The following is a 20,215-nucleotide window of genomic DNA, read 5'->3' as shown; positions in this document are numbered from 1 at the left end:
ATCTGTTTCTTTGGATGAGCCGAAAAGCATAAAACACTTGAGGTGTGGGTAGGTGCATCAAGTTGCAGGCCAGCAACACGCGGACAACAGGGTAGAACGGTCCTGTGGTGTGGGAATTGGGGGGATTTGGCGGGAGGGCGAAACTAATCCAGTTCTTTCCCCCACTGCCCTTGATTCACACAGTGTTGCTGATGAGAGTCTATTGCACATTTTTGCAAATTCACTTTTGACGGTTTCAGCAAGGATTCACAGCACCAACGGCACGAAAAGCAAAGTAATTGTAGCAAAAACTCTAAATAATATACATTAACAATCACTGAACACCCTCATTAAGGGACTTTAATGTCCTGGATTACAACAGTTAAAGCAACAACAAAAAAGACCCTTCCCATGCCAAAAATCAGATCTTCACTTGTAAGAGTCCAAAACTAAAAGCTAATTTCTTATTGTAAACTTTCTACTTTTTATACCTGGCATGATTAACTAATGGCTGATATTAAGACAATACTGTAAAAAAAAAAGAAGAAAAAAAAAAGACTATCCTCATTTATTGGTAACTATTGCACAGTTTCACCACAAGGCGGCGCTCTGTACTAGTAACTGGTGCATTAGTGTTATTTCCTTTTACATTTCAATGTGACATATATCTCTCCCTGTTGCTCCAACAGTCCATGTCCTGCTGACCAAGTGTACCACGCATGTGATATCCCAAATACACAGACACAAGTTCAAAACATCCATATGACCCAAAAATCACTATGCGTCACTCCACGGCTGTGCATTTACACAACAGAATTCAATGCATAAAACTGATCTGTAAAAATCTGAATATATCTCTAGGCCAAAACAGAATCTGTGTGAAACTCTGCAGATTCCCACAGTATCTGAACAAACATAATTCGTGACGTACACGTCTCCCAAGTCTACTGTTTATCCTTTAAGCCAACTATAAAAGGTATATATATTATATCAAAATATAACATATATATAATATTTCTGCATATTCTGCCCGGACCTGTGCACCTCTGACCTACACGTTCAACTGCTCCACTTCAACCTTTCCATCTACTTGCATTTGCTGGCATTTCTCCCATATTCCCCTACTCTGACTTTCTGATCTCCCTCGACCTCTGTTCCTCATGTCAGAATCCCCTGCTCCTTCCACAGACCCTTCCACGCACATCACTTCCTGTTTCCTTTCCCATCGCCGCTCACACGTTCCCTCTCTTTCTTCTGAGTACCATCCATAGCTCTGACTGTCTTTGTAGTGCTGTAAATCAGCTTTCCTGCCGGCACAAAAGAAAACTAGAGCAACAAAACAGTAAATACAAACACAATTGTAAACTATGAAGCCGTTTAGGAACCTAAAGCTGTACACCCGTCCTCGGATTTGAACAATTACTGTTTTGATATCCTTGACAGTATTATGTGTAAACATACGGTGACATAATATTTTTAGCATCTGCACAGAAATCTAATCTGTCATCTGGTTTCGTCTGCTGGTTGGTTTTGGTTTTTGTGACGTCCAAGACAGCCGTCCGAACGCTTCAAGTTGTCTCCGTTGCTTTACGGACCTCCTCTAATGGCCTGCCTTCACGAAGACCCTTTGCTGCGCTCTTCTATGGAAGTGTTGAAGATGTGATTTTCTCCCAGGATCGAATGTAAACACGCTGAAGTAGTCATGATGACAGAACTTGCTTGTGTTAAGCCTTTCAGTAAACGGTGAATGGCACTGTGTAGGCCACGCCCTACCGCTCCTATTGGCTATTGAGTTGGTAGGTGAGCAGGTGGAGAGGGGGGAGTTTATAGACAGAGGGGCTCGTGACCTCTTGATGACCTTTCCCCTGCTGCCAGGCATGCCGTCTCCCTGTGCGCCCTCTCCCGTTCTCTCAGATGGTTGAGGTTCGATCAACGCCATCTATGGAAACAAGTGACATCACAGTTTTTGAATACGATCACAGTGCAACTGACAAACACTTGTGGAAAGGTTCACTCAAAAATATGTGACGACATCTTTTATTCAATCACATGTTCCATTCAAAAGTTTGGGATTTTTAATGCTTTAACGGAAGTCTTTTATGCTCACCAAGGCTGCATTTATTTAATGAAAAATACAGTGAAAACATCTGAATTTGAATTTTCAGCATCATTACTCCAGTCTTCAGTGTCACATGATCCTTCTGAAATCATCCTATAATGCTGATTTGCGGCTCGTGAAAAATGTCTATTTATTATCCATGTTGAAACGGTTGTGCTGCTTCATATTTTTGAGGATACTGTGATACATTTTTTCAGGATTCTTTGATGAAAAGAAAGTTCAAAAGAAATCTTGAAATAGAAATCTTTTGTGACATTATGAATGTCACTTTTGATCAATTTGATGCATCCTTGTTGAACAAAAGCCACAATTTCTTCCCAAAGCAACTTTTGAACGGTAGTGTAAATGATACAACTAAGAAAATATGAAGCACAGGACTTCCACTTTGAGGGACTCAAATGACTCAATGAATCAGTTTCATCTAAAATGAGCTGGACTTCCCAACCATACAGTTTCACAGAGCAAGCAGTGTCATTCTGCGTAATGAGGGCACCAAAACTCCCAGGCAGGGTGCTGACCAGAGGAGCTGGAGGTCCTGAGGGGGGGGGAGTCGAGGGCTACGTTGCCACATGAACACTACGGGCTCTGTTGGCAGCTGTGGAGCGAGCGGGGCATTCCTGACCTCACCGCATGCGCTGCCCACTGCTTCTGCCCGTCTCTCTGATTCAGCCTGTCTGCCTCTCTCCTGTCTGTCTCCCTGCACTCCCCCAACACAAAGCTGTGCTTGTCCAGCGCCAAACCCACTGCACTGAAAGCCTCTGTGTCAGCTCTGAGAAAAAAAACTCTCTTTATGCAAAGAAAACCTCCACTTCACACGGGAATGCTCACTGCATTGATCCCGTGACGTGTGGATACAAAGTAACGCTCCTTCCCGTCTGGAACTGATAGTCACAATATTATACAAGACTGTTGTGTCTGATGCGTCTTCGCCCACAGAAACACCTCAAAAAGTTCAATGAAATGTCTTGGAGAAGAAACAAACAGTTCCCCTCGGACATTTTCAAAGGGAAAAAGAGCACTTCGGTTTACTTCAGAAGGGTATTTGACCTTTTAAATGAGTGTCATAGGGGATGATCCTGACAGAAACGTTTTCCTGTGAGGTTTCGTGATACTGCCGTAGTCAGCATGGATCCAATCCGTTTCCTCAAATTCCATTCTCATGGATTAAATCAGAGACTTTTGGCACAAACAATATAAAGTATAAATAACACCCTTTTTCATCAGCTTGCAACAAAAGACGAGTATTAGAGTATAGATTCAGACATCAAGACATGTATAAATCTTCAAAAAATACACAGTCTGCTTAGCTACTACTAGACAAGTACTTCCTGTTTTCAGAGATAGACGTCAATTTCTTAGGTAGACAAGTAGTTTAAGGTTTTTTTAAAGGTGGATATGTCAATGTCATTAAAGAAATGGGCAAAAAAAATTGATAAACTATTGTTATGTTTTCTAACTGCTAACTTTTTCTTCATCTACATTCATTTTCATTTCTTCATATCATTTATTATGTTCATGTGATTGCAAATGACAGAGGTTCAAATCCATTGTCATTTATTGAAGATGAACAAATAAATCTCTGATAACATGTTTAGTGTAGGATATCTGCGTGCCCAACTCTGAAAATGTTGAACTACACTACGGGTAATATCTCTTAAGTCTCTTAAGCTCACAAAGGCTGCATTTATTTGACAAAATACACAAAAAACATTCATATTGTGAAATATTATTACAATTGATCATAACTTTTCCGTTTTAATATATTTTAAAATGTAATTTATTCTTGTCCTGGCAAAGCTGCTTTTGTGGGAATCATGATACTTTTTTTCCAGGATTCTTTGATGAATAGAAAGTAAAAAAAAAAAAAAAAACAGAATTTATTTCAAATAGAAATCTTTTGTAACTTTATAAATATATTTTATTTCACTTCAACTTTTTATCAAATTGTCCTTCCTGAATAAAAGTATTAATTTCCTTCCCATAAAAATAAATAAATAATAAAAACTGATCTTACTGACCCAAAATTTATGAATGGTAGTGTAATTGTCATCACACACACACACACACACACACACACACACACACACACACACACACACACACACACACACACACACACACACACACACACACACACACACACACATATATATAATTTTTTATTTCATTTTGATGAACAACTATTACTTTAAGTGCAGTATTTGTAAACTGAACAGGAAGTGGACACGTACCTCCCAGAGCGTGTTCGGTCATGCTGAGACACAGAGACTCCAAACGATTATTGATATCTGGCTCAGTTACAGGCACATGTAAATCTGCAAAACCATAAACAAACTGTGTAAACTTTAACAAAGTGCGACAATAAACAACACATAACAAGCCAATTGAGGTCTGTATGACACAGACTGATGTCTTGACACACCATATCATACAGAAAAAGGGGTTATCTGTGCTTTTTGCCACATGTTAAAGACAGAAAGATGAGAAACAGAACAGATAGAAAATCAGTAAATAGGTTCGGTGCACAATGCAGGTCAGATTTGAAACTTTGATCACAGATCATTTTTATCAGACACTTTCAACTTACAGTACATTTATTACATGAAGTGTCACCCTTGCATCAATCAAGGGTTATGTGTTTTGCTCAAAAGCACAATAGATTCAGGTCACCCCTTGTCAGATTCAAACCTTTAACCTTGAAGTTATTAGCCCAGACCTTAGACCATGAGCTTAAGATAAATCATAGATAAAAACAGGCTCTAATAATCTGACCAATATTTCATCCTTTCTTTTTTACCATTAACCCACTCAGACCTTTACCAGCTAGAGAAAAAAAGCCAAACAAAGGTCTATTTCAAACTTCTCAGTGTCCTATTCACATCCCAGTCATTATGCCTGCTACAATTGATCAATAGCTCCCAAATTGCGACCTCAATTTTCAAAATTCACAGCCATTATTGCTTGCAAATTGCACTGAACTGATTGTGAACCGATTGTGTTCATAGTTCCCTCAGTAATACACTGGACTATAGTGGGATCTCTGCTGTAAAAGAGTTGATTCAGTCTCGATGGGGCGGACTCTGGTTGCTCAGGACTCCTGCAGCTCTGCTTGGCCTTTACAGTGCTCGTCTTTAGCTGAGTCAACAGCAAACAGGCCTTTGAAAATCCCTTGTGGGAAGGAAGAGCTGAGTTAGGCAACCACTGTGTGGACAACCTGCTATTTTTAATCATTAAATCCTATAAGGCCCCTCAAGTCTCTCTCACAGTGCTCCCACTTTGATGCCTTTGAATGAATCAAGGCGTTAATATGAACACATTGGGATGGGCAGTAATGAGAAAGGGAAGGGGAAGAGTCAGAGAGAGAAAGTGGCAGGCACAAAGAAAGTCATTGTAGCATGCAACCTAGCACACAAAAAACACTGTACACACTCCCGTGCACAGCCCCTCTTTCTTTTTCGAGTATTTCTGCAAATCCACGAGAACGGAGCAAATTAAAGGAAGTGAGTAAAGGCTGCAGTCAGAGTGGAGCCACAAGCAGAGAGGAACATCTGTTTGCCCTGAACGTGTGTCAGTCCATGTGTGAAGAACATGGAAAACTTTCTCTTTAAACGTGTGACGCGGTTTCAGTCAGAAGAAAGAAACTGTCTCTGATCACTAGCAAATATTTGATCATATTTTTTACTTGACAAGAGCCTTATTTTAGCTCAGAAATACATTTAAAATAAGGGTATCTGCCTTTTTAAGGGAATTCAATTTAAGACATTTTAAATATTTACAATGCAAAAAAGTAATAATAATAAACACATATATATATATATATATATATATATATATATATATATATATATATATATATATATATACACACATATACATACATACACAAACTTATAATAAAAATAAATATATATATATAAAAAATACTTAAATAAAATATATATTTTTCAATTAAAACCTCTGATTGTAATATCTTAATTTCTTTTAGCTTTTTGATCATATTAATTAGTTAGCACAAAAATGTAGTCTAGAAAAATGATGGTTCCTTCACACAGACTTTTTAAATACAGCACAGTGTAATGCACACTTGAAAGTTGATTATTAATTTTCATGCACAGCCAAAAAGAAAAAAGAAGAGGAAACCGCAGAATGACCAATTGAAGAGGCAATGATTAAAATGGCTTGGATGGCACTTCATTTACAAGCTTTTTATAACCTCAGAGCTCCTTAACTGGAGGGAAACTATTTCAAAATGTTGGCTCTCTTATAGGACAATTCCGGCCAAAAATTAACCTAGGGCTAAATAACACATGGTACCGAGGTGACCGTTCTCTGGGATGCGTTTTCATGACATCAAATGTACCCACTTTGAACGTTAGTTTTAGTTTAACCACAGATTAGCTTATAACGCTAGTGTATGGGGCATCAAATAAGTAAAAATAAAAATCGCTAGTTAATACCACTAACAAGGCTCAAAATAGCCCCGGTACATAATGAGGGTCTCTACCTGCAAACCGAAGCGTTGAGAACTTTGTAAGTGTACAGGAGCCATCTTTGGAAAACAGTCTCGACCAGTCGAACCACGAACGCCGTGATACGTCCTGGTCGATAGTCACAGTTCAGCTCGCGTATCGCGGCGTTCGTGGTTCGACTGGTCGACTCGGTACCCATGTGTTATTTAGCCCTAGGTTAATTTTTGGCCGGAATTGTCCTTTAAGTTATCTGGGTTTTTTTGTGTCAGAGATGATAGAACTCCAGACTGTGAGTTACACATGATCAGAGTGTCTGAGTTCCTGTCTCTTACCTGTTTGCTGGAACATGGCCATGGTGTGTGGGTTGGTGTGGACGGGTAGTGAACGAGTCCTCTGAACTGAGCTGTGTGTGCGGCTGGGCATGCTGTTACTGCCCCCTGGGTTGGCAAACCACAAACCCTAACAAAAAACAACACACGTCAACCAAATTACATTCACATCATACTACAATCTGTGCTCACGTGAATGTTGGGACTGACATAAGAGACTTGGAAAATAATACCAAATGTAACGTAATTCAATAAAATAAAAAATAAAATCAGAATAATATATGAAAAACAGATAAAACGTCTAGTTATAAAACACATACTTTCTCATTCATTCAGTGTGAAACATGGCTTTTCTTAGCACAGGAACAAATATAATGTCACACTGGGTAAATATAGGGTAAAATAGGATTTCTTGTAAGATTCATCCATTCATGGAGTGATTTGAAGTGAATAAGCCCTTCTAACCTGCCTATCCTACTTTCATTCACTCTCTCACTCCCTTCATTTGACTCCCTCTCCCCCCTTTCCTGGCCCTCCCGTTCAGAGGAGCAGGGAAAAACAGGAAATGCCTGTGCACTGTTCTCACTGCCTCTGACTAGCTCACTCTTTCTTTCTTTTTCTCCTCTCCTCTTCTTTTCTCCCCTTCCCTCTCTCTCCTCCCTCCAGTTGCACTTCTCCCCACACATGACTCATCGCTATTTCGCGCACCTAACCCCACCGTCCACAGACTCTGAACCAGGGAGGCAGTTGGAACTTCCTCCCATTGTAAGCGTGCCTAGAAAAATGTTTGAGCAGACACGCAAGAATGCCAGGTTATCGCAACCCAATCCTCAGTTGTTCCATTCAACAGTGATGTTGGAATTCTGGAATGCCGTAAATTGCCTCCAGCTCCATCCACTTCAAAAACATAAACTCCCTTCAGTTTGAAGTGGTAATAGAGTCCTTTACACATTGGGTTTGGTGTTGTTGAAAGCCACTGTGAAATGACAAACCTGTCTGCCCTGTTTCAGGCCGGTGGGGGTGCTGCTGCTGCTCCGGGGGTTTGGTCCGAACAGGCCGGTGGTACCCAAAAGCCCAGGTCTTACACCAGGCAAACTCCGCATTTGATACTGGCGCAAGTTTCTCCGTGTGGGAACGCCGCTGCCTACACAACCCGTGGTTGGGAGGGAGTTGGACTGACCGTACCGGATGCTGGAATGAAACAGGCAGACAGCGTCAAAAAATATATAGAAAAATTATATATTAAAAAACAGAAAATGATATAGAAAAATATTTAAAACAAATTTAAAGTGTATATAATAATATTATTATTAAGATATTATACATTATTAATATATACACGATATAATATATATATATATATATATATATATATATATATATATATATATATTATATCCATTTTAAAAAGAAACGTCCTGTCACTTTCAGTTGCTTTTTTCCCAAGCCTTATTTTAACGTGTTAACATTTGTATGAACATAAAAAGATTTAACAACCGAGACATAAACTGAACAATTTTCACAGGCATCTGATGAACAGAAATGGAATAATGAGTCCCTGAACAGAGCTGAGGTCAATGTCAAAAGTAGCCATCAGTATGTGGTGTGTGCACCAGCTGCTTTAAGTACTACTGTAAATCTCATCCTCATGGACCGCAGCAGATTTGCTATTTCTTGTTACTCCACCCTTCCACCAAGACACTTTTTAAAGCTCTCGAACACATCTGAGGGGACACGTGGTCACCCGTGCTTTCACACTGCAAGGATGACCAGCTGTCCTTCCTGTCTCCCTGTAACAATGTCTTAGGTGTCTTACATTACAGACATTGCAGTTTATTGCTCAGCCACATCTGCAGTCCTCATGCAGGACTATGGAATGTTCTCGCAAGTGATCAGGGACCCTGGGCATCTTTCTTCTGGTCACTAGAGTCAGTAGAAAGGTCTCTTTAATGTCCAACATTATTGGAGATGTAACAATTTACAGGCAGTAGACAATAAATGTCAGTGTCTTAAGATCTGTTCCAGAGGTGCATGTTCAATAATTGTTTATGGTTCACTGAACAAGCATGAAAAACATTATTTAAACATTGAGAGAAAGAGAAAGTTTTAGAAAATTATTATATTAATAATAGAAAAAATTATTAATCAACGAAAATCATTAAAATAATGAATCATAATCAAGATCTACAGTACACGCTTTAAAAAAACTTGTATGTTTACAATGCTTTAAAAGTAACAATATTGCTAAAGAAAAAAAATATATACTGTTTACAGTAACAGTATGCATGTATGTATGTATATATATATATATATATATATATATATATATATATGCAAAGATATGTTAATTTTAAGGCACCGTAAACAAATTTAACAAATTTATAAAAAGAGTGTACAGTTTAATTGATTCATTACTTTAATGTATTTGACAGCCCTACTGAAAACAAGCAAGTGTTTTTGGTATAATTTTGATTTTGGCAGAAGTACAAGAGGAAAAACCAGAGTCACTGTAGGAGGGCCTTCCAGTACTGACTTTGACAATGGGGACCATAAAGTTACAAAGGTTGTGAACCACTAATGTAGAAGTCTATAATGCTTTACACTGAGACATAAAAACGGAGATTCTAGCTGAGTATCATATGCTCTATTTTCAGACCCTGATGCAATTCAGTAGGGAGTGACGGCATACCGTGACTCATGGTCCTAAACACTTCTGTGTGGTTTGTGGTATCCGATCATCATTAAAGTCTTAGTCCAATAAATAAAAACACAGATGTCAATTCTGCCCTAAATCAATCAATATATCTGACAGGGTAAACCTCAAAAGTACTGTTCTTGCCTAAAGTCTGTTCTCAGTCCACTGTATGATGTCATTTGGTAAGACTTGAGCAACAAAACTGGTTTTGCTAGGTTTTGCCCTATTAATCAGATGACAGCTATCATGATCAAAATCTTCCACTGAAATTTACTGTCATTTAAAAGTCACTGATAATGTACAGTTAACCTGTCAGTTTATTACAATAATGATGCAATAATGATCTGCTTAAACGGAAGTTTCATATTCTTCAAAAAACTTTTTCTTGAGAAATTCATGCAGGTTTGAAACAACTTGAGGGTGAGTAAATGATGACAACATTTTAATTTTTGGGTGAACTGTCCCTTTAAGACACAGCTACTTACCAAATTAAATTGCCCAAAAATATTTGATGAAAACTGACAATTTCCACATCTAAAATGTCCACCATTTATTTTGTCCTCCAGAGAGGCATTTAAACATCCAATGGATTTTTATTTCCTAAAACTACCTGGTAGATGTAGAAGTACCCGTTTTTTTTATTTGTATTTGTTTTATTGTATTTTTCTACAGCATGTTTCGGCTTGGGTCAAACTAACCCTAAATGGAAATCCCGAATAACAATGAATTTTTGAAGGGTTAATTTTAGGATAAAACAGAGGGTTAAAACTTTGAAAAGGGTTTTAATATGTCCGAGGGTATCAGTATCAGTATCAGGGTCTCTCGGACCCCAGGCAGAAGAAAAGCAAATCTCAAGAGAAACTTATTAAAGCTCTTATAAGAAAAAATTCAATTGCGTGCTTATCATGACCTCCAAAATTAACTCTACCTTCGTCTCTGTCCTGTTAAGTCCAGTAAAGTTTTCCGTGAAATTGACCGGAACTGCACCTGCACCTGCTGTTTCCATGACAACAACCTCTTCTTCTGCGTCTCTGTGAAGGCCTGCGTGGGGTGCGAGACGTCAGAGCAGTGAGGGGTGGGACAGAGAGACTCAACACTGCCCACCATGAACATTACACCTCATAAGTGAAGACCCCAAAACTGTCTAATGGGACTATGTCTGCTTATTCTTTAATTCTTTGTAATTTGTTCAGTAGCTTCAATAATAAGAAAAATACAAACCAATGAAAAGAACTGTATGCTCGCCATTTGCTGACCATGACAGTCTTAAACAAGAAACTAAAGCAGTTTTGTATTTTGATTTGGTTAAGTACACCTAATACGTAAATGCCTTAAACACCATGAAATCAAAATTGTTTATTGACTTTAAGATCACATTTATTAGCTTTGACACCTGAAATAAATTATACTTTTATCAGATACATTCTTCTGTAGTCTTCCTGATAAGAAGACCATAAATATTGATGACAATATACAAATACAAATTTTATCCAATCAAATGCTCTCTAGAATCTGAGAAGCAAATCATGATTTAATCATGATTATTAATGATTTAAACTTAGATTTCAAAATTAAGAATTAGATTTTATGTTTTATATCATGTCCTTTTGTCTTTTTATTAGTTTTTAAAAACATATTTAGTTTAAAAAAAAATTATTTCTGTTGAAGTCATTTTAATGTTTCAACTTGATTGTCCGCTTGATTGTCTCCAATGGGAATTTATTGAATAATAAAAAGCGAATCAATATTTCACACTTAGAACTTTCTTATCAGAACTTTCATGTATTTAGGAATACATTTTGCTTTCATGAATGCTTACCTCATGAATTAGGCACTTATCAATAAGCTGTAGGTAGGAACTAATGTTCTCCTCATCTGACCCAGAGACTAGGAGTTGTGTGCAAACTGCCACAAAGAAAGACAAAAAGAATCACACATTTATTAAAAATAAAATCTTTTTCCATGACGCAAAAACTACTACTGCTGCTGTGTTTCATTATGAGTTTAATGTGACTTTCAGTCTCATATGTTTATGGAAAGCTCAGCAAAACTTAAGGAAAGTAAATTACATCATCTCTGTCTGTCAACCTCTGACCCATTTTTCTGTCAGTGAGATAAAGATGTGTGGAAATGGAAAGTAATGGATAGGATTTAAACAATCCTAAAAGCCTGAAATGATTCTCAGATTGCGGGAAGGAAGAACTGCGCGTGAACCTTTGCCCATGACGCGAGTGAACTGAGCAGGGATGTCTCCCTCGGCTATGAGCGTGGAGTTTCCCTCCGTCTCTCCTCCGCCCAAGTGTGAGCTGGCGATGCTGCTCTTCCCCTCTGCGCGCAGCAGGTGGCGCTGTGATGAATCCTCTGTGCTGCAGGTTTTAATGGGCGTCTGGATGATCTGGTGAAGCTCTTGCAAAGGAGCACGTAGATTCCCTCCCTCCAAAATATCCTGAAAGAGAAAGCGAGAGAACGAGAGAAAGAGAGAGAGAGAGAGAGAGAGATGACAAATGAATGGATGCAAGTTATTCAAGGTTGCAGTGCAGCATTATTTTGGACACTTCCATAAATTCAATACGGGCAACTGTCAGGTGTCGGGATATTTCAGACATGTAATGAGGTGGAAAAGGACATGTGAGGACAAAATAAAGATCTACCAAAAATACGTGCGTGTTTGTTTCCCCGTCGCACGGTGCGACTCTAACAGGGCCGACCCATGCGGGACATTAAAACTTAAAATGGATCCGGCTATCAGGAGGAGGTGTCTTATTTCCGATGCTACAAATGCTCCGAGATGGAAAGCTTGATGAAAAGGTTGCTCTGAAATTAGACATCTGGCTCCTTCCTGTCTCTTGTTGTATCAAATATTGTCCTTGAATTAAATAGATGATAATTAACACACATACAAACTGCATGTGAAAATGATATTAGCAGAGGTTTGGGCTCTGCAGTTAAAGATCAAGGCTGGTAACTGACAGATTGAAGGTGAAATCTAAAAGTGAAAAAAAGCATCTGCTGTACAAATGAATGCAAATGTGAAGTTTGTGATCAATAGGACGGTTCAGATGAACATAAATGAAAGTTTATGGGTTGAAATAAACGGGAAAAGAGAGGCTCTGACCTTCTCCAAACAGCGCAGCATGTTATGTCGGTCTTTCAGCTTCTGAATACTGATGATGATCTTGTGCCGTGCCCCTTTAGTGACTTGCTATATCAGAGGAAAACAATGCTTAAAACACAATATGACATGCTACATGACATAAAAACAGATTAGTTTCATCTTGCCTGATAATATGCAACAATGCCACAACATATACAATTTACAAATCTATAAATATAGGTACAAGATTGACAAATTATATAAGATTCACCTACAATAATAGCCAAATTTCACACAAAAAAACGTATAATTTTCTTTTCCATTAAGGTCCCATGTGTGTTATTCCACAAGCAATGTCTTTCTATATTTTGTATGCATTGTTACAACAGTATCTAACTGTGCAGGAAATATAGTAGGCTACAACTAGTTGTGGGCACAAAGTATTTGGAGCTAAATGAACAACATAGCTAGCTAAATCAAGATACTATAATTATAGTAATCACATAAATGACAAGAAATAATTAAGTCTTGTGTTTGGCTCAAACTCAGCATGTCCGTATCTTGTACATGCTAGGACCTCTCTGGCAATGTTACTAACTTTGTAGCTTTAAACTATTAAACCGGTTGGAGGTGATCTGCAGTATTTTTTCAGACTTATTTTCCGATATAAACACCTAAACATTATTAAAACAAGATACATTTAGTTGAGAAAGAAAATGTCATTATACAGTATATGAAGTCTACTTTTGGAGATGTGTAATAAAACTGAGTGAGATTTATGCTTAAATTAGAAAAAAAACTGCCAATGGGGTAAGAAATATAAATTGAAAGGCAGAACAAATGTGTGGTATATATACATACATTGGAAAATAAGACAAAAATTAAGATTTTTTTTTTGAAGTGTAACAATGAAGAGCAATGAAAGCACCAACCTGAGCTTCCAGCTGATGCTCTGAAAGTGACATCATTTCATCATATGTCATGGTGGAGAAAAGCCCAGCGTACTTATGTAGACGTAGACTCTTCAGCCATGCCGGCACATCTGAGAGTGACATCACATTATTTCAGATGAAAAGCAATGCAAGCTGGATTTCATGAGAGTGACCTAATTTTTAAAGGTCTGGGCTCATCTTAACGACTAATTAGATCAATTATTTATTTCCAAGATCTGTTTACTTGCACTAAAAAATGTGTTTAACACAGTCAGTCGCATCCCTGTTACATGAACACATTTGTGGCTCACCCCTCATTCCGCTGCCGTCCTCATGGAATGTACTTCGGACAGCAGCGTGTTCCTCCAGGTGCTCGCTGCCTCCGCTGCCCGAGGACGCCACGCTGCTCTGGGGAGAGATGGGGGCGTGGTCGGGGGCCGGCCCGCGGGGACGCAGGTCCTCCTGAGAGAGCCATCCGTGCCCCAGAGGCTGGTTAGATCCGCCACTCATCGGAGGGGTCAGAGACACAGAACGCCTCAGAGGACTGTGCTGCCCACCCGACAGGACTGCGAGAAGAAGGAAAAAAAACAGACATGCGGCGTGAGATCATCGACAAGTCAGGACCGTTATATTTCCAGAAACTTCTATCAAAAGCTTCAAATTTACAAGCTACGTTTAGTAGCTATGCTGTTACCAAGCAGACTTAAGGATGAACTTTTTAAAACATACTATTTTCTGTCTAGTCAGTGTGGAAAATCTGAGGGTCGAATAGTACAGGGGCTTTCAGTTGCTTTAAGTATGCAAAATTATTTTGGACTGCAATGAATATGAGAAACAGGATATGATTTCATACTCCAGGGGTATTCTGAACAATTAATTAATAATAATAATGAATTCAAAATTTAACAATATATCATCTACTCCATATTCCTGTGACACTGCAAACCATCCAGCTCTTATTTTAAACTTTTAAACTTTTTCGATGTGACCAAAACATCAAAATTTGCAATACTAATTTAATTATCATATTAAATACAATACATTACAATTAGATTTTATATATATTCAGGTTTCATTTTAATTTAAAGTTTTTGGCATTTCAATTTTTTAATTTTTTTTATTTATTTATATTTATGCATTTCAGTTTTACTAATTTTAGCACTTTAACTTAAATGTTTTTTTTATTTAAGTTAGTTGTGAAGGTAACTTTTGTAATTTTCATTTAATTTTCTTAAATTTAAGCTTATATATATATATATATATATATATATATAATTCAGCTTTATTTCAATAAGTGATTTTTTAAATATAATTTTCGATTTAGTTATCAATAACACTCAATAACTTTGTTGAGACGCATAAAAACTATATATTAAATCACAATACTAAGAACAAAAACTGCTCATGTTTTTTTCAGTTATTTTTTTACAACTTACTACTGACAAACATCATAATATGTGTGATGAGGGGGGCGTGGTTTTATATTGTGCTGTAGTTTTACCTACGGTGAACGTGCATGTGGCGCACCTTTTCTTTGTTTTGTGTTTATTTAATAAATTGTACGAGTCCCCGTTACGCCGACCCTTGTCTTCTTTCATCCCTCACAAAGAACCATCGTTACACTGGTGCCGAAACCCGGGATGGAAGAAGAAACCGCCGCCAGACAGTCTCCGTCTCCATTTGCGGATGTCATCCACGCGCTCGCGGGTCTACACCAGGAACAACATTGTGCCGTGCTGGCCGTGAAGGAAGAAAAGGAGTGCCGGTTCGAGGCGCTCCTCCGCGCCCAGCAGGAGGACCGCAAGCTGTTCCGGAGCTGGATGGACCGGGAGGGATGGGCCGGACCATCAACGCCAGCTTCAGCCTCGGCCCAGACCATCCCACTCCATAAAATGGGTCCACTGGACGACCCGGAAGCGTTTCTCGACCTGTTCGAGAGAACGGCCGAGGCCTGGGGCTGGCCGCCCGGGGACTGGCCAGTGTGGTTGATCCCACTGCCGTCCGGAGAGGCGCAGATCGCCGCACAGCAGCTGCCAGTCCCAAACCACCTGGTCTATCAGGACCTCAAGCGCGCCATCCTACAGCGGTTCCGGACCATGGAGCTCGGGGAGTCCGGTCGGCCCTTCGTCTTCGTGCAACAGCTCCGGGACGCATGCCGCAAATGGCTGATGGCCGAGGAACGGGACGTCGAGGCAATCATCGACCAGGTGGTACTGGAGCAGTTCGTGGCGCGGCTCCCCTGGAGGACCGCGCAGTGGGTCCAGTGCCACCGCCCGACGTCGCTGAACCAGGCCATCCAGTTGGCGGAGGACCAAATGGTGGCGTGCCCAGGGGTCGGCGAACCCCTTCCAGCAGCTTCTCTCTCTCTCCCTCTCTTCCCCCTCCCTCTGTTTCTTCTCGCCCTGTTCCTCTCCCTAGGTCCCGTGGGAATTTCTCTCCTAGGCCGGCGCCCCGTTGGAGAACCGGCACCGGGGCAGAGCCTCTCCCCGCACCTACGGCGCCGCCTGGGGAGCAGCCTCCGCGTCCGGTTTCCCTCCACTCCCTATAGCGCTCTCCCCACGCCAACCACTTGACCCATTTCCCGCCACTGGGGCGGCGGGAAGGACTGGGCCGGCCTGTTGGCGTCGCGGGGACCCTGGTCATTTTATCAATCAGTGTCCAGTAATGGAGGTGGGGACCCTGGTCAGGGTCCCTGACACACCGCAGGCCGCCCCCGATCGAGCTGGGTTGTATCAAATACCAGTGAGTATAAAGGGGGGTACTTTTCAGGCTTTGGTGGATTCAGGCTGTAACTAAACCTCCATCCATCAAAATCTGATTCAACCTTGGGCATTGGATAATAGCCGCATGGTTAAGGTAAGGTGTGTGCACGGGGAAGTGGTGGAGTATCCCTTAATGCCAGTCACGATCCAATTTAGGGGCCAAAAGCATAGTGTGGAGGTAGCCGTAAGTCAGCACCTCCGACACCCGCTAATTTTGGGAACCAATTGGCCCAGGGTTTAAAGTGTTATTGGGACATTTATGTGCGGGTGTTTCTGGGAATAAAAGGAAGCGGGGGAAGGGAGCGGTCGCTCAGGTGGGAGAGGCTGTGCCGGGACCATCGGAACCTGCGGCAGAGGATCGGAACGCTGTTGAAAGACAGGATCTTTCGGAGCGTGAAGACTTTCCTCTGGATCAGTCCCGAGATGAAACGCTTAAAAATGCATTTGATCAGGTCCGCACAATCGACGGACAGCCTCTCCACCCAGACCGACCTCTTTCATATCCTTATTTCGCAATTATAAAAGATAAGTTGTATCGGGTGATCCAGGACGCCCAGACAAAGCATGATACAACACAGTTGTTAGTTCCGAAAAGCCGTCGGGAAATGTTTTTCCAGGCGGCTCATTGTAATCCGATGGCTGGGCATTTAGGGCAGACAGCAACACTAAATCGTCTAATGACCCGATTTTTTTGGCCGGGCATTCACGAGAACGTGCGCAAGTGGTGCCCGTCTTGTCGTGAATGTCAGTTGGTAAACCCACCGGCCAACCCAAAAGCACCGTTGTGCCCCCTTCCTTTAGTGGAGGTCCCCTTCGAGAGAATTGGCATGGACCTCATCGGGCCATTAGAACGATCCGCACGAGGGCATCGTTTTGCATTAGTCCTAGTGGATTATGTAACACGATACCCAGAAGCAGTGGCGCTTCGCAACATTTCAGCCAAGAGCGTAGCGAGCGCACTGTTTCAGTTAATCTCCCGGGTGGGAATCCCAAAGGAGATTCTCACCGACCAAGGCACGGCGTTTATGTCATGTACTATTCGCAAGCTTTGCGAATTATTGGGCATTAAATCGGTTCGCACCAGCGTCTATCACCCACAAACAGACGGACTGGTGGAACGCTTTAATCACACGTTGAAGTCAATGATTTGGAAGTTCGTACAGGAAGACGCCAAAAATTGGGATAAGTGGCTGGAACCCCTCTTGTTCGCTGTACGCAGGTCCCCCAAGCCTCCACGGGGTTTTCCCCCTTCGAGCTTCTTTATGGGCATCAGCCCCACGGGGTGCTGGACGTTCTTAGAGAAACTTGGGAGGATGGACCTTTGAATAGCAAAAATTAAATTCAATATGTCATGGACCTGAGAACAAAACTCCACACTTTGGGGCGGCTTTCTATGGAGAATTTGTTACAGGCCCAGGACAAACAAAGTCGGCTGTACAACAGGGGGGCTAGACTACGCGAATTTGCACCGGGAGATAAAGTACTTGTATTACTCCCCACGTCCAGTTCGAAATTACTTGCAAAGTGGCAAGGACCCTTTGAGGTCACACGGCGAGTTGGGGATCTCAACTATGAAGTTGCTCGTACGGATAGGGGAGGGGCACATCAGGTTTACCACCTCAATCTCCTTAAAAAATTGAGCGAGGTGGAGTCAGTGATGTTGGCATCGGTAGTGAGTGGGGAGGAGGATCTTGGTCCAGAGGTGAACTCAAAGTCTCAATCACTCGCTCTGGCCGCGGGTGGAGACCACCTCTCGCCGTTCCAAATCACTGATATACGCAATTTACAAACGGAGTTTGCTGAAGTGTTCTCGCCCCTGCCCAGCCGATCCGACCTCATTCAGCACCACGTTGAGACCGAGCCGGGTGTAGTATTACGCAGCCGGCCTTATCGCTTACCTGAACATAAAAAGAAAGTAGTTCAGTAGGAGTTGAAGGCTATGCTGGACATGGGGGTAATAGAAGGATCCAACAGTGACTGGGCAAGCCCGATAGTTTTGATACCAAAGCCTGACGGCTCGGTCCGGTTCTGTGTGGATTATCGCAAGGTGAATGCTGTGTCGAAATTCGACGAGTATCCAATGCCTTAGGTTGACGAGTTGCTTGATCAGCTCGGCACCGCTCAATTTTATTCGACACTGGATTTAACGAAGGTATATTGGCAGATCCCCTTAACTCCAATGTCTAAAGAAAACACTGCCTTCACAACGAAGTTTGGATTACACCAATTTGTCACTCTTCCTTTCGGCTTGTTCGGGGCTCCGGCAACCTTTCAGCGCCTGATTTCTCATTTTCAGAATTCTCCGGCCGCATGCTGCATATGCCGCTGCTTACCTGGATGATATTATCATCTATAGTAATGATTGGCAGCGTCATATGCAGCATTTGCGGGCTTTCCTCGGGCGCTGCGAGGAGCCGGGCTCACGGCCAACCCAAAGAAATGTGCGGTTGGGCGTGTGGAGGTTAGGTATCTGGGCTTCCACTTGGGTCATGGACAGGTGCGTCCCCAAATTGATAAGACTGCAGCAGTTGCGACCTGTCCGAGACCTAAGACCAAAAAGGAGGTTAGACAGTTCCTGGGGCTAGCGGGATATTACAGAAGGTTTGTGCCTAATTATTCGGACCTCGCTAGCCCGCTGACTGATCTAACTAAAAAGGATGCACCAGATACCGTCCAGTGGACGGAGCGGTGTCAGCAGGCCTTTACCCAGATAAAGGCTGCTCTGTGTGGCGGACTGCTCTTACAGGCTCCTAACTTTTCTCTCCCTTTTATTCTGCAGACGGACGCGTCGGACAGGGGGATGGGGGGACGCGCGGATCACCCTTTGGTATCTGGGGTTACAACCTTTTAAATTTCAGGTGGTCCACAGGCCCGGGGCGCAGATGGCTGTGGCTGACTTCCTCTCCAGACGGAGAAGGGGGGGGGGGGGGGTATGTGATGAGGGGGGCGTGGTTTTGCGGAGTTTGCAGTGGGAGAGTGAGGGGTGAGCCGAGCGGTAAGTAAGTGGGTCAAGTGCAAAATGATGAACACCTGTCTCTGATTGCAGTAATTGGCGTGGGGAGACCGCATAAAAGCTGGCTGGTGCAGGAGAGCGAGAGAGATTGACTGGGGACTCGTACGAACACTCACGACCTGGCGGACAAATGGACTGAGTTTGCACATCGGAAAGAGTTTTATGAATGGACGGAGTTTACACATCGGGAAGAGTTTGATAAAAGTGGACCGAGAGCTGAGCCCAGCAGGAAACAGTGTCTTTATATTGTGCTGTAGTTTTACCTACGGTGAACGCGCATGTGGCGCACCTTTTCTTTGTTTTGTGTTTATTTAATAAATTGTACGAGTCCCCGTTACGCCGACCCTTGTCTTCTTTCATCTCTCACAAAGAACCATCGTTACACTATGTAACTTTAATGACACGTTAAGAACAAAACTACACTGATTTAAGTCACACAACATAGCATCATAAGTTATAAGCTGTTAAGGGTTAAGTATGTATTGTGACGGATATGTTCTGAGTCACATGATGTTCTGAGTCACATGATGTTCTGAGTCACATGACGTTCTGGAGTCACATGTTGTGTGGAGCACCTGGCTTAAGAGAGTTTGAAGATGGCAGTTGAGCAATGCCTTGTGCAGTGGAAAGATGTGGGAAGTTAATCCCTGCATATCTCCTAAACAACCTGTGAGGTAAAAGGAACATTTCATTGATTTGCCTTGGGATTTATGGATCTTTTGGAAGTTGGTGGATGTTCAGAGTAACTACCTATGGTCCAAACGGCAATGGAGGACAGATCATTTCTCTGACTGACTGGGACAGATCATCAACTGACTGACTG

General features: G+C 41.6%; 1 protein-coding gene across 2 annotated transcripts in view; it reads right to left on the bottom strand.

The window, feature by feature from the left end:
• Positions 1-533: 533 nt before the first annotated feature.
• Positions 534-20,215, bottom strand: part of samd4a (sterile alpha motif domain containing 4A) — a 52,597-nt gene continuing 32,915 nt past the window's right edge. For both annotated transcript variants that reach the window (XM_077239110.1, XM_077239111.1), the window contains 10 exons: positions 13,929-14,183; positions 13,618-13,727; positions 12,707-12,793; positions 11,806-12,037; positions 11,411-11,496; positions 10,520-10,632; positions 7,889-8,087; positions 6,900-7,026; positions 4,330-4,413; positions 534-1,918 (listed from right to left, as the gene is read on the bottom strand). In XM_077239110.1, coding sequence (XP_077095225.1) covers positions 1,890-1,918; positions 4,330-4,413; positions 6,900-7,026; positions 7,889-8,087; positions 10,520-10,632; positions 11,411-11,496; positions 11,806-12,037; positions 12,707-12,793; positions 13,618-13,727; positions 13,929-14,183 — 1,322 coding nt within the window. In that variant the 3' untranslated portion in view covers positions 534-1,889. The remainder of the gene's footprint in view (positions 1,919-4,329; positions 4,414-6,899; positions 7,027-7,888; positions 8,088-10,519; positions 10,633-11,410; positions 11,497-11,805; positions 12,038-12,706; positions 12,794-13,617; positions 13,728-13,928; positions 14,184-20,215) is intronic.

This window comes from Siphateles boraxobius, unplaced genomic scaffold, assembly GCF_051911475.1.
Source record: "Siphateles boraxobius isolate OS27281-9 unplaced genomic scaffold, OSU_SipBor_1 22, whole genome shotgun sequence".
Classification (NCBI taxonomy): Eukaryota; Metazoa; Chordata; class Actinopteri; order Cypriniformes; family Leuciscidae; genus Siphateles; species Siphateles boraxobius.
Note: the sequence above shows the minus strand (reverse complement) of the source record. Positions and strands in the feature narration are given on the sequence as shown.